A 14,349-nucleotide genomic window follows, 5' to 3' on the forward strand; every position below is an offset into this window, starting at 1 on the left:
TGTTTCAAAAGGTTTTTTGCATGCTTCCGAAACATTCTGTAGAAATTTAATAATTTTATTGGTTTTTTTCCTATTTGTTTTATTGATAAACCTAATCAAAAGAGAGAGAGAGAGAGATAGAGAAAGAGAGAGAAAGAGAAACAGTCATAAACACATAAACAGAGCGATCATATCGCACCCATTCCTTCTCGTTCACCCAAAACTATTCAGAGCCAAAGGTGAAGTGGATCAACTCATACCCGAAGTGATCTTCACTGGTCACAGCAAATAAATAAAGCATACATGTGTGTGTGTGTGTGTTCTCCCCCTGAAAGAATATATTCGCTTTAGTTCCGGGGTTTTGTCCAAACCCGGTACGGCTCAAACAGCTTCCAACGTCCGAACGATGCACATCGGTGCTTCTTCCCTAACAATGGCCTTGCCAGCCGTAGCGCTAACTCGTGTGATTTTGGTGCTAAACTTCCTGGTTGCAAACATTTCTGGAAGAATTGTGAACGCCACAGGTAAGCATCTGGCCACAAACACAGGTATTGGACTATAAAGATCCTCATTTACAGATGATTATGAGCTGATGCCGGCGCTGTTCCATTATGAAAATGTTACTGCATGTTTCGAAAAGTATCCCACGAGTGCTTACTGTGTAGTGAAAACGGTTCTTAAACCGGAGGAAAGCTCCGACGTGTGGCGTGCAATAGCAGTGAGTGTGTGATCAGTGAAGGTAAAATTTTATCTGCACTTAGAGTAATTAAATTTTGTGTATTTATAACAGCAATACTCCAAGAACCCTTCCTACCACGAACACTCCCTGCTCGATCGGGGACTGTGCGTCGATCGGTGTGTGCGCCTGCTCGATGGTTTAAGTTCTTCCGCCAAGGCCACTCTTGAAACGGAACCAATCACAGTGAAACCTTACGTAGGTGTTTGCCTTAAGCTTTGAAGTGGCCACCACTGTTAAGTGTTTGTTTTAACATGTGTGATTGTATTTTCAACATTGCAGCATCTTCTTTCGATCCCATCAGAAACAGGGCTTCCCAAATATCGGACCCAGTACGGAAGAATTCTCAACATCTGCGTCAACCATCGGCTCAAACAGCGCTACAATCTGTCCGGCCACTCCGAGCTGGAACGATGTGTAACTGCGGCTACACAGCACCCCTCGATCGATGCGTATCATGTGCTGTTCCTATCACTAATCGCAACACTTTGCGGTTTGGTTGGGTACGCAAGTTACCTCGAATGGCGGCACACGCCTCCATCACCACCACCACCGTCATTGGACAACAATAACGAAACGAGCGCCACTACAAAAGCAAACCGCGCAGGACGCTCCACCACCATCACCAACGCGCTGTGGATGGAGTTTGCACTCCAAAGAACCTGGTCACAGCTCGTAACGTCACCCAGGACGCAGCTGCAGCGTGATTTTGCGTTCGTTGAGATCTTCCGCATGCTGTCGGTGTTTATCATACTGGCTATCCACGTGTCCATGGCGTATGTGGCAGCGCCGACAGCGAACATGCGACCGTTGGAAGAGTTTTACGGTCTTCCGCTATCGTTGATCGCTGTCAGCGTGTTTCCATTTCAGGTGCATACGTTTTTCACGATCAGTGGTGTGATGCTGGCGGTACACTTTCTCGAGTTTGCCACCTCAAGGGCAACCCGTGTCGGTTGGTCGTTCCTGTGGAAGGGTGTGGTGATGCGCTATGTACGCATCTTTCCCGTCCTGTTTGTGGTGTGGCTTTATCAGGTGTCGTGGCTCGATTGGTTTGCTCGGGGTCCGGGTGACTATCGGTACTTTGCACTGGAGCGGGACAACTGTCGGACGAACGGGTGGTTGAACTTTCTATTCTTAAATAATTACTTCAAAGCCAGCTCTATGGTAAGGGAAAAATACGACCTATTCTTAATGCTTTCTATCATTTAAAGGACCTGTTTTCTCTAATTTTTCGGTGACGTTAGTGTATGCAACAATCATGGCATTTGGCAGCCGATTTTCAATTCTTTCTTGCCGGACTACCTTTGCTGATACTGATCAACCGTCATCCACGACTGCTGTGGCCGTTGGTAACCACTGCCAGTATCTTCTCGATAGCAGCTCCCATCGTGAATCTGTACCACCACAAACTGCCTGGAGTGATCCTTGCCAACTTCAAGTACGTACTTCTCTTTTAAATTTCTCTCAACAGATCTTCTATCACTCTCTCCTCAAAACAATCATTCTTTCTTTCAGACAGCTCCGGTTCATCTTCTACGTTCATCCTGTTCTTACGAACGATTACATGCTCTCGCATCCTCACACCTGCAGCTACTTCAGCGGACTGTTTGCCGGCCTTGCATACCATCGCTATCGTACAACGTCCATTCCCTGGCTTTCGGGTGATACAACTTCTTCCCGACTACTGAAATGGCTACCGCCAGCAATGGTCCTGCTACAAGCTGCCGCTTCTCCCCTGTTCTACGCCCTCGACTACAGCGAACCAATGCTATGGAATGCTGTGTACGGAGCGGTTCATCGTTGCTGCTGGGGTGCCATGTGTGCGGTGGGCATCCTGTACGGTGCGAAGGTGTGGCAGGGTCGTCACTCGTGGATCCACTTCCATCCAGCGCTGCAGCTGCTTAGTCGGCTTTCGTTCGGTGTGTTTATGGTGCAGTTTAATGTGCTGAAAAACCTGACACAAAATGCATCCGGCAATGGAACGGGCTTTAGTTGGAAGATTTTCGTAAGTGGAGTGGTGTATTGAGCGCAAACATTCTCTCATATAGATCCTTTACCATTCCTTTCAGTTTGAAGCGGTTCTGTACACGTGGATCGTATGTTACGGGGTGGCGCTTGTGCTTGCCTTGGTGGTTGAGCTACCAGCGGCAGCCATTTTCAAGCGATTATTAGGTAAGGAAGGGAAAGCTCTCAAATACTGAATTAATTCCTAACGCTCTTTACTTTCTTTCTTAGGAGCACGCAAATCTTCACAAACAGACAAAACAGAGCAGCAATGTGCTATAAAAAAGGAGTGAAAAGGAGGGCTCAGTTTAATCGTCTTGGGTGTTATTATCAACTTAATATGACCTCTATGAGCTACTTAAGATAAGGATCGCTAAAACGTAACTATACTCTCATTTTCACGTTCAATTTTGGACGTTATCGTGGTGATTTTGTTCAATTTTCTAGCCCGATCGATTGCGTACGTCTAAAAATGCTTTCAAACTACTATAGGTGACATGGTGGCACTCGAATTAATGATATCTTTTAAGAGTAAACTAACTTTAAATGCTAAATAAAACATCTTCTCAAGAGAACATAGCTTCTACTTCACTTCCTCCTGTAAGCCATTCCCTTTAGCGTTTCCGTTCTCTTTCGCCGAAGATATCACCGAAATGCTACTAATTGCTGACTGCTTGCTAACCGACGCTGATTCAAGCTCGGACCGCCGTGGTTTGCCAGAGCTTAGCAGCAGTTTGAATAGAACATCGAACGGCTTTTCTATTAAAATGAAAGCAACCAGTGCGATACTGTACGACAGGATGAATGTTGAGCAAAACGTTGAAACCTAAAATTAACAAGATAGGAATAACAATAAATTGCTTTGCTTTTTATATGTTTTTGTCCCTATTTCACTTACAATAAGTTGCACATTGATGCGCGTATCCTCTGGATAATTCCCAAACACAACCTTCAGGACGGACATCTGCACAAGGTAAAACCCGAACCCGAGCCGTGCCATCGCACGGCTCAGCGCATTTCCACTGAACCACCGTCGCACGGCTGACGTACGATCGTGAAAGGTAAGCAACAGGAAGGCCATCGAGTAGAACGAACCGATCGAGAGCTTATGCACGCCCGACAGGATTGCCATCCAGAGCGAAGGTTTGCTGAACTGGATCATGTTGTACAGTGGCGCTTGTAGGGCGAATCCAATGATGGAAATGTACGCCAATGTGAATACATTCTTTAGCTAGAATGATAGAAGGAGAGATCGTTTTAGCACCGGATAGCTTCGTAGCCGTTGAGCAAGAACGACACATTACCGTACCGAGTGGAAGTGTAAGCTCCTTGCGTGTGATCTTGTTATACAGCAACCCTGCGATCATGCCGCAAAAGTAGCTACAGCAGTGCGTCTCCGTTGCCTGATAAGTCTTCACAAAGTATTCATCGTACCAGAGCTGATACTCGTTGCCTCTGTGAATATTTCGACAGTGAGTTTGGGTGTAAATCACCTTCAAACGCTTTAAGAAACTTACTTCATTGTTAGTGGCATCATTGCATCCATGGCGTGCAAGTACGTGTTGATCATGGGCAGTACGACTCCTACCACACCCAGCGTTACCGCCGTCCAGAAGGTGGCTTTGGGAAAGCGCCACAGTAACGTCAACACCGCCAAACCGATCACAAACAGCTGAAAGTCCGCGGCCAGATACCAGGTGTGTATGAGACACTGTTCTTCCGGCTGATAGTAGTTGTTGATGTACAGGAAGTTGATCCACCACTTGCGGCGACAGATCAGTCGTACTTTGGGCATAATTTTGTACGCCGACGGTGTCGTCTGGTAGGTATCGTAGCGAGATACGGTAAAGAGCATCAGTACGGCATACACGGGAAGAGATCTGGAAGTGGAGATGGAGTTTGAAGACTTATCTCGAAGATCGATGGAAGATTGGATTCGTTTTACCTCAGATAACGATTGATCAGCCCTTGCCATAGGATGCTAATTCGAAAGCGCTTGTTTTCGGTGTGTTCTAGAAACTGCACTGTTAGCAGCAGGCCACTAACACAGAAGAACATGTCCACCTGGAACGGGGCTATAGAGAAGAGCATCTGCGACAACGGATGGGCCGAAAACTGGAAGGAAAAAAACACAGAGAGAATGTACCAAAACAATGTCTCAACTTAAAGGTCAATCTTCATCCTTACCTGCTCCATCGCTAGGGGATTTTGGGCGGTAAACATGGCCATCCCGATAAACACGTGCAGCAGCAGTATGAAGCTCATCGTCAGCACGCGCACCAGATCGAGAAAGTCCAAATCCTGCTGGTACTGGCAGCGGGACGCTTTGTACGTTAGCCGGGCCCAGTTACGGCGCAGCGAAAAGGCAGTCGCCAGGGTTGCCACTGTGAAGGTAAGCAATCGGCTAAAGTTGGATGAGTGGTATGGTGCGGTGTGACGCTAAGAAAGTGCAAATCGTACCACGACTTTTGTGCGATTTTCGGTAGTAGTTTTCGTCGTCGCTGGATCTACGCGCAAGCCAACTGTCGTAGCACTGGGAGCTGATCGCAAGCAGGAGCAGCAAAGCAAGCAGTACTATGTAGCAAATATCTAGAGTGTCTGGAAAATGAAAAACGGATGTTTATTAATTAACGGTCATAGTGTTACACGCGAAACTATTACCCATTGGTCGGTCCAAATTCTCATTGGTAGTACATTCTTCGATTTCCGCATACCCGGACAGGTTGTAGCGTGTGCGAAGGTCATAGTTTTGGCACACATTGATAAGGTAGCCGTAGGCACGGCGGTATTGGGTAACATTTGGCAGTAACCAATCCGAAATGGCATACTGGAGGATGTAGAAAAATGTTGAAAAATGAACAAACAAATCAACTCTTGACGTTCTCTTAGAAAAGAGAAATTCAAATTGAAAGTGTTGTGTCCTGGTATCTAAAAGCCTAAACAGTTACCGCCTTTTTCATAACCTTTGTTCTTGTTGCAAGATTTGAAACATTACCCGGAACTTTGCTTTGTATCCCGGCTTAATACTTAATGACACCCTCTTTCTGATCTCGATCAGTCTTTTGTTATGATATTAGTTAAAACGTTAAGTGATAGTGACTAAGAGCACAAGAATCTCAAACTTACCCGTTTTGAAACGTTAAACTTTGGCACATAGAACCTCTCTGCCTCGGGACCCAATTGCTCCACCACGCTCTTACACCGGTCAAGACACACGCCACGCGTAAGCACATCGTGATTGTACTGGAACGTATACTTGGAGTATTTCTGGAACAAACCCCAAACAAACACATTATCACACACGCAGAAACGACACACATCGACTGATCATCACCACATCAGTAGGACGTTAAAATACTTCAAATGATTCCACAAAGCGCATTATTTAATTACTTTAATAAGCCGCCATATTTCCGACCGACTTTCCGGTTTGATCACCACCTTCGCGACACAGAACACACCCTCGGGCTTGTTGTGCAGACACTGCTCAATACTGTCGTACAGTTGTAGTTGCGGAATTTTCCAATATTCACTTTCTGCAAACAAACAAACGAAAACGGGATATGAACGATCACATCGAACAATTGCCTAACACGTCCCAAACTCACTGTTATATCCTAGCAACACATCGAACGCATCTACGGTTGCTAGATGCCAACCGACACAGAGCACCGAAAGCCAAACCAAGCTGATCATTGGGGAGGGTGAATTTCGAAGAAACGGAAATTTCATAATTTGTTTCAAAAATACTTAAATTTATAATCATTTAGAACTGAATAGCACTTTAAAATCAATAATTTCACTCTCAGACTTCAACCACCACGGGGCGATGCGACACACTTCAACGTTCAACAGCGCCTGCTGGACTGATCTTGGACTGCGAAATTGATCGACATGGACGCTCGGTTCGAGCAGGTGTTGTAACCGGTGGCCACCTCAGGCCACCTCCCACAGCCAAGCAAACGGGGGAAGCTAGCCGACATTTATGCAGGTGTTTATGACGTACGGTCGCATGCGTTCTATCATCAGCCATTCCGTTTCCCACCACTCTCATTTTTGTTCTCCTAGCCGCGTACGTGTTCGTCCAGGCGGAAGTGATCCTTTGTCGGTGATCATGCGTCATAATTCACGCATAAAGCTGCATTTCATTTCATTTCTATCCTCATTTGCAAATCAACACACGCAAACACCTCTTCAAAGCCTTTCTCTCTCTCTAATGCTTGCAAGCAACGGAGCCAAAGCCGTCTAGAGGCCGCATCGTGTTACGGTTCATTCGGTAGCTTTTCTTCGTTTTTAGTCAGTGATCAGTGGACAGATTTTGATCACTCCCTCTCCCTCTCTTCTTTTCATTAATTCATCACGCATTTTCCGTCAATGCTTCAATGGCTTTCGATTTCATCTCGCCGTTTGCAAACAGATCGACAAATCGGTTTCTAATCATGAATGCTTGGAAGCAGGGGGGCTCCCCTACTTTGCGTAACATTGACCTAGTGTTTTAGTTTGTTGTTTATTCGGTTTGGATTTTCAAATTTCACGGCTTCCGTGGTGATGATGGAAGCATATCAGATCGTTCAAGGCAGAATGGATCGTTTTTGAGGGAGATGCTGTGAGCTGAAAACAATATGTTTTAATAAGAAATTGGGAAAACATATCTCACAAAAGTGGAGGAACTCCTGATTAGATTGGAATCCTGTTGAAATGAAGTCATAAAGCAATACTGAAATGAGTTCAATGTGGGTTATTTTTCCATAAAGTGTTTTCCATAAATATGACTATCATTCAACAAAATTTAGGAAAATTCTCATATTTTCTGATCAACAAGGGAAGCCTCCACAGTTGAAAATCCAAATTAATGACTGATAGGAATTTTCACGATCACGAGAACAACGGTTACAGACGATCTCTCTCGCTCTCCCTCTGTACAGCCCACTACAAAGAAATGCCCTGTTGTATTGTGATTTGCAAACAGCTTCTCTTTCATTCTCTTTTCTCCATCTCGCTCTCTCTCTCCAGCAACATAAAGATGATTAATTATCGCAGGTGAGCATTTATTGCACATTGCGTCAGGGATTGCGTGAAGCTCGCGTTCGCATCATTTGACACACTGCCCTACAATAGCTCCAGCGGCCATGCCCACATACACGGTAATTGTAAGTGTTAGAAAGCGAAAGTGTCCGACAAGTAGTGAGTGTATGGTTTTTTTTGGCAATTTTAGTGTAAATTATGGCGCTTTAAGTGTAATAATGGAAGGGTTTTGTTTAATGAACGCCAATGATCAACGGTTCATTTTTCACTTGCCAAATCAATCAACGAACACTAAATGGTCCCTTAAAGAGGATCAAAAGGAGTGTGCACATTAGAAAAGCTCTCATATTTCACACACCCTGAGCACAGTCAACCTTCGCGCGCCTACAAGGTCATCAGCTGTTCATCAACGTCGGGCGCGCAGTTCACGCGCGGGGCTGTCGCGCATCGCGTAGCGTCACGCACTAACGTCGCGTTAGGCAAACCGGTTTGCGTGCGCGCGCGGAACGCATTCATCAAAGTAGGCGGCAAGGTGGGCAAAAGGAATGTGAGGAATGAATTTGCGACTTTGGCCAGAACTAACCCAGAAGTTTGCATCTTGCCCGATAACCCTAGACTTGATCAATTAACCCCTCAAAGGTGAGTTCGTTGATTGGAGATGATCGATATTGAAAGCACCATTTAAAATCAAACACGCCCGTTGTCTTCCTACGACGCCATATCGCACACAGCGAGCGAAAGAATCTCACGTTTATAGTTAAATTACATCCCCGATGTCCGGCACATTCCTCCACCGGCAGTAATAACATAGGTTCCCAGGCCTCCTAGGAGGTGAGACTGCAATGACAGGCTGCAGTCCGGGCAAAAAGATAAATGATACGGCACAGCTTGATGGGGTGTGATGTGGAATTTTCCACCCAGTACCTTGTTCCCGTATCCTTGCTGCCTTTGCAAAGCACTGCAAAGGTCTAGAAAAGTCTTCTAATGCCTGCAGTGAGCTTACTGCCGTTGATTCCAGTAGACACAACACTAAAGGTAGTAGACAATTGTGCGTTTGAGCTTGTGGAACATTTGAATAATTTCTATCCCACAGTAGAAGCAAAATAGTTATTAAAAGAGGTCGCGTTGCATAATTTGAATTGCTGATTTTTTATCTTCCCGTTGGGTCTATGTAATCAATTATAAAGCACGTTTATTGGCAAAAATAGCACAAAAATGGCTACTAGGTACTAAAAATGCTCTAGGAAGACGTGTGTTCGCCAAGAAGTAAAAAAGACAATCAAATACATATTTTGGAAAATATTGGTTTGTTGTTTACTTTAATATTTCATCTTTGGAGCATTTCTACATATTTCACAATAACTTTCCATGCTTCTTTAAATTGCTACAATGTCTGGAATCTAGCTACACTACATATTATGCATAAATAATTCCCTCAAAATGCTGCCCCTGACACCAGTACCTTAGTGTATTACTTTAAAAAAAGCCGCTCCGTGCTCACATCCCGTCGAAGTCACTCAGCCTGTACTCGAAGCTCACTAACGACCCTCATGAATAGGACGCACATTCGTATGCGTAGCCAACAAAAGCAACCTACTCCGCAGACTAATCGGTCCACTTCTATCCTGATTCTGGAACTGGTTCACTTAAAACTCCACTCTAAAGTCAGCTTAGACATAAACATAAGCTTACAAAAGGCTTGTAGCTTTGAAATCGTATCCATTTCCTGTGGTGCGTAGCTCTAAACTGCTTTCCTCCCTGGTGCTGGTGCACCATTTCCTAGAAACTGCTTAGCCATGATCGATTCTCCATGTTGCTAATTTGCTCCAGCCAGGCAGAGAAATCGGATCAACCTATCAACTCCAAACGCTCAGTGAAGGGCACAAGGGGTCTAGAAAACGATAGTAATCATTTAACTAAAACAGTGGCCCGTGTGTGCGTCACTAGCGGGTCCGTGTTTGCATGGAGGCGTGTATTACTTTGTAATGTTGGGTACTATTTGCTTGGATGCATAGCTAGGGAATAGAATGTAAAAGATGCTAGAATCGGTTGATGATTTTACTATAATTAGTAAGTTTTTAAGGCAAAATTTGTTTAATTTTGCAAAAATACAAACCTTTTCAGAATGTTATTCTTATAATTTAAGATTCTTGTTCTATTTCTTTGGTGTTCTTTACAGTTGAATTTGATTCGTTAGCGCAACCATTGCAGACCAGCTGTATCTCTTCCTTGTAGATGTTTTCTAATTAAAGAAGAATAAAAGAATAATTGAAATAAGTTTAAAAAGGCTCTTATTTTAACAACTAGACTTACCCGGCTTGTAGAAGAACAGCGTTTTCTGTACGTTGGAAAATGGTATTTCGATCAGCAGGCACATTAACGTCCCCATAATGTACGCCAGTACCAGCGTCGACGAGGTAGACACAAGCTTAAAAAAACAATATTAAACATTTAACATCCTTTCCTTCTTTGTGGTTCCCTTCCCCTCTGTCATCACTCACAATTCGCATATCGCTCACATAGATCGGCTGCCGGATGTTGCCCAGCGTGACGCGTATCACAAACAGATGGCACAGGAACACACAGTACGTCACCTTGCCGAGTGGCCGAAAGATCGAATTATTCAGCGCCGTTCGTAGAAAGCCTTTAAAATTTGGAAAGGAAAAAAAACAAGACAATCGCTATCACCAGTCACTGGCGCTAGCAGAACCGTTTTCCTGTACACTCACCCCCAACACCGAACGCCAGCCCGACGAACAGTACGCCGAAAAGTGCACCCCAGAGATTCTTCGCCAGTGCCGCGTAGGCCGCTATCCAGAGCGCGGGCTTTTCAAAATCGTACGCATAAAATATGTACGCCGACAGCAGCAGGACGATTGCGGTCGGAAGCGATACGTACCAGAGCGTGCGAAAGCCCTGAAAAAAAAAGAAAAAATTTGAATTAAACCATTTTGAACTCCTTTTTCTTCTTTCGCCGTCTCTCCCTTACCCGATGGCGAACGGCATCAAAGTTGGCGCGCTTCAGCCTGTGATACAGCAAGCCGGCGATGAGACCGGCCAAATAGCTGCCAAAGTTGGTGTGCGTCGGAATGTACATCTTGCGGTACATCGGATCATACCACAGCACATACTTGAGCGCTCTTGGGGGAGTTGTAAAAACATCATTACGAAAGAGTTTTTGGGGAGGCAGATCACACACACTTACTCGGGTCGTAAGATGACGACGCCTTCGAAACGATTGACGTACGTAACGATGGCCGGTATTAGAAGTGCTCCCAGCACGGCGACGGCCAGCAACGGTTTAAGCAGCTTCGGATAGCGCCATGTAAGCGCGAGAATGGCAAGCTCAATGGCGAACAGTTGAAAGTCAGTCGCAAGGTACCAGGTCTGTTGTAAACACTGCAAAGAGCGCGGAAATTATATATCCTAATCTATTAAATGCTACCTTCACTGTTGTAATAATAATAATGATCAATTACACCGTGCTACCATTAAAATGATAGCTAAATGAATGTGTTCCGCCACAGTTAAACAACCGATATCACCTCATTAAACTAACCATTAAATGACAACAACAAAACAAGGGTGTGTAAATTGTACTAACTGCATGGCCAACTTAGCCCTCCTCAACGATTCACTACAATTAGCGCTAACGGTACGTGATAGGAAGCCCGCATACAACGCTGCGGGCCTACTTCGATGGCCAATCGCGAACGAAACGTACCGGTTCCGATACGGTGACGTAGTTGTTGACGTACAGCACGTTGGCCCACCAGTTCGTGCGGCAGTAGGTGCGCTCCGTTTCGGCCACCCGCTTCCAGATCGGGCCGTCCTGCAGCCGAATCAGCCAGGTGGCGTCGAGCAGCAGCATAAACGCATAAACTGGTGTTAATCTACAAGCAAAACAAAAGGTTTGATTTGACGTGTTTTTAATTAGAAAAAAAGGATATTTACCTTAAAAATCGATACACAATACTTTGCAGATAGTCCCAGCAGCGGAAGCGGCGCTGCTTTTCGGCAAAATCCACAAAGTGTACGGCCAGCAGGAATCCACTCACGGTGAAGTACGTCTGCACCACCGTAATGCCGTTGAATATCAGCATCGTAATGACACGGCGATAGTTCTGTTTGTAATAAAAACAAACAAATAATTTAAAAAAACCTTTTCTTTTTTTTCATTTCAAACAACCATTTGTCATCTTACCAGCTCGACGTACTGTGGGTTCTGTAGCGGAAAGATGCAATTAAACAGCATTGAGTGGCCGGCGATGACGAGGTACATGATGAGAAACCGGACCGACTGTATGAAGCGCAAATCTTTCGTGGCGGTGCTGGACACCTTTCTACGCGCCGTCGTTAGTAGATGCCAGTTCCGGGGAAGGGAAAACGCAACGAGCAGTACGGTGGCTGGAAGGGCAAAGGATGTAAACAAAAAGGCTCCCACCATGGCAAGGAGATGGCTTTTGAACACCTACCACGGCTTACACCCGGGCGCTCCAATCCGGATCGATAGTAATCTCTTAATCCATCCACAATCGTGCCGCCGTGGTGTGGTCGCGCTTGCCGGTATCGATAGCAATCGTACCCGGTGGACAGCAGTGTTAGGGTGAGTAGTGTACCAAGGACAAACAGAAACGTAACATCAATCTTATCTGAGAAGAAAAAAATGGAACAGGAACAACGTTGTGAAGGAGGGAAAAGATACATATTTCATCGTTTGGATGTGGCCCGCGTCACCTAATGCTTCCGGTGCTGCTTGCACCGCGGACACCCGTACGTCCCGGTCCGTTTGCGCTCGGTTCGTCGTGCAGTATTCTACCGTTGTGTAGGCCATCAGGGAGTACTGACGTTTCAGCTCGTAATTGACACATTGATTGGCTAAACGGCGGTATCGGTTGCGCCAGTCGAGCGCCCCGCGGAACGTGTTCGGGTCGAACGTGATCTGTGTGCGCGGCGAAAGAATTGAGGTTCTAGAGAATGAAACATTTTCTACACACAGCTTTACCACCTGAGAATCGTTAGGTTCGAAGCGAGCGCGGAAGTACTTCATCTGCGTGCGTGGATCGAACCTGGTCAGTAGCTGGTGGCATCGGTTCATGCACAGACCGCGCTGGAGTCGATCGTGGCGGAAGCTGCGCTTTCTGTCGGCGGAAAATTGCTCTATCACGGACCACAGCGGTGCGGAGTCGTTTGGGACGATCCAGCTGTCCACCAGGCAGTAGGTGGCCCGCTCGGGGAACTCGTCCAGACAGCGATCGTAGTCATCGTAGAGGTAGAGCGGTGGCATCTGATAGTAAGCGGTTACTGGAGAGTTTGTGGTGCGTTGTTGCGAAACGGGAGGGAGAAACGGTTACTACGGGGAACATAGATTACTACGATGACTCTCGTAAAGTTGAGAGTGTAGCGAAAACACGTGGTTGGATAGAAAGGTTTTGAATTGGATTCGTTAAAAATTATTGAAAATTATCTAACCTAGAAACTGAACTGCAAAAATAAATATATCATTCCATAACGCTTCTTTCAATAAATTCTTCCATGTTTTAAAAGGTCTTGGTCGGTCTCGTGATGAAGTCGTCAACTCGTACGACTTAACAACATACCCATCATGGATTCAACCCCCAAAAGGACCTTGCCCCCATACGTAGGACTGACTATCCTGCTATGGGGGAATCAATAAGTCACTGAAAACTAAAGCACACAGGATCTTGGCCGACAACGGTTGTTGTGCCAAAGAAGAAGAAGAAGTTGAAAAAGCTCTGAGTTAAAAATTTAAAGCATTTTGGGAGGACTTTACCTGTCATGTAGACAAAGAAATAGAGTATAAGAGAACCTTGGAAAAAGAAATGCGTAGGTTGCGGTTTTTTTTGGATAAGGCAAATATAAAACTACTTCACAGTTTCTCAGCCTCTTCAATGATCCCATTGAATTGATCCAGTTCTCAATAGCCATACTCAAACTGGACATCATAATAATTTCTTATATTTTCAACTCTTGGCATAGAATGTCATAAACTTCCCAATTCTTGTCATAGAATGTTTCTTCATAAAAATTAAAAGTTATTCAGAAATAAGAACGTTCCTTAGGTGAGGACTGAATCTACCTCTCTCACACATTGTTGGACAATAACATTAAGGAGATGCTTCAGAAACTTACATATAAAATGTAACAATGCACACTGCAATTCTAATACTCACTATTAAATCCTATACTCATTCCACATTCTGTACTGTTAACGACACTTGCTGCTGCTGCACGCACCAGAACAAACCCAAATAGGAAAAGGACGAAAAATCGTGCAATTGATAAGAACATCTCAAGTACTTTTCGCATAAGCCGAAGAACACACAAAAATAAGATTTTACTCTCTCAAAAGTCACCGATACACTGCTGACATACCGTGCCCAGTCCAACCGTACCGATTGGATTGCACAAAATCACTTAAAAATGCAACATAATTTCCTCGTTACTGCCCTCTTCTGTGCATTTAAAGCTAAATAACGCTACCTGTGGGGTGGGGCCATTTAATTGCAACGTATTTGCAACGACGCTAAACGGCGGCCAAATCATCCCTCATTCTCGCCCCCCTTGCACGATGCGAAAGCAAA

At 45.0% G+C, this 14,349-nt stretch overlaps 3 protein-coding genes across 3 annotated transcripts in view; 1 reads left to right on the forward strand and 2 right to left on the reverse strand.

Moving 5' to 3' along the window:
* Window positions 1–14,221, reverse strand: part of LOC120961455 (uncharacterized) — a 31,679-nt gene extending 17,458 nt beyond the window's left edge. Inside the window, exons 1-21 of the mRNA XM_049611204.1 lie at window positions 13,939–14,221; window positions 12,482–13,048; window positions 12,220–12,396; window positions 11,949–12,151; window positions 11,699–11,868; window positions 11,469–11,637; window positions 10,950–11,143; window positions 10,734–10,884; window positions 10,474–10,660; window positions 10,246–10,388; window positions 10,058–10,172; window positions 6,113–6,255; window positions 5,846–5,986; window positions 5,381–5,546; window positions 5,180–5,317; window positions 4,907–5,103; window positions 4,665–4,834; window positions 4,237–4,599; window positions 4,024–4,174; window positions 3,618–3,950; window positions 3,307–3,545 (exon numbers count right to left, since the gene is read on the reverse strand). Coding sequence (XP_049467161.1) covers window positions 3,307–3,545; window positions 3,618–3,950; window positions 4,024–4,174; window positions 4,237–4,599; window positions 4,665–4,834; window positions 4,907–5,103; window positions 5,180–5,317; window positions 5,381–5,546; window positions 5,846–5,986; window positions 6,113–6,255; window positions 10,058–10,172; window positions 10,246–10,388; window positions 10,474–10,660; window positions 10,734–10,884; window positions 10,950–11,143; window positions 11,469–11,637; window positions 11,699–11,868; window positions 11,949–12,151; window positions 12,220–12,396; window positions 12,482–13,048; window positions 13,939–14,074 — 4,253 coding nt within the window. The 5' untranslated portion in view covers window positions 14,075–14,221. The remainder of the gene's footprint in view (window positions 1–3,306; window positions 3,546–3,617; window positions 3,951–4,023; window positions 4,175–4,236; window positions 4,600–4,664; window positions 4,835–4,906; window positions 5,104–5,179; window positions 5,318–5,380; window positions 5,547–5,845; window positions 5,987–6,112; window positions 6,256–10,057; window positions 10,173–10,245; window positions 10,389–10,473; window positions 10,661–10,733; window positions 10,885–10,949; window positions 11,144–11,468; window positions 11,638–11,698; window positions 11,869–11,948; window positions 12,152–12,219; window positions 12,397–12,481; window positions 13,049–13,938) is intronic.
* Window positions 368–3,054, forward strand: LOC120952211 (uncharacterized). Its single transcript, XM_040371423.2, has 8 exons — window positions 368–503; window positions 558–697; window positions 770–913; window positions 998–1,879; window positions 1,960–2,153; window positions 2,231–2,720; window positions 2,785–2,887; window positions 2,951–3,054. The coding sequence occupies exons 1-8, from the start codon at window positions 386–388 to the stop codon at window positions 3,010–3,012; spliced, it is 2,133 nt and encodes a 710-aa protein (XP_040227357.2). The 5' UTR covers window positions 368–385; the 3' UTR covers window positions 3,013–3,054.
* Window positions 2,994–6,487, reverse strand: LOC120952210 (nose resistant to fluoxetine protein 6-like). The gene is made up of 11 exons (XM_040371422.2): window positions 6,328–6,487; window positions 6,113–6,255; window positions 5,846–5,986; window positions 5,381–5,546; window positions 5,180–5,317; window positions 4,907–5,103; window positions 4,665–4,834; window positions 4,237–4,599; window positions 4,024–4,174; window positions 3,618–3,950; window positions 2,994–3,545 (listed from the first exon to the last, which is right to left on the reverse strand). The coding sequence occupies exons 1-11, from the start codon at window positions 6,449–6,451 to the stop codon at window positions 3,303–3,305; spliced, it is 2,169 nt and encodes a 722-aa protein (XP_040227356.2). The 5' UTR covers window positions 6,452–6,487; the 3' UTR covers window positions 2,994–3,302.
* Window positions 14,222–14,349: the final 128 nt, after the last annotated feature.

Source organism: Anopheles coluzzii, chromosome 2 (assembly GCF_943734685.1).
Source record: "Anopheles coluzzii chromosome 2, AcolN3, whole genome shotgun sequence".
NCBI lineage: Eukaryota > Metazoa > Arthropoda > Insecta > Diptera > Culicidae > Anopheles > Anopheles coluzzii.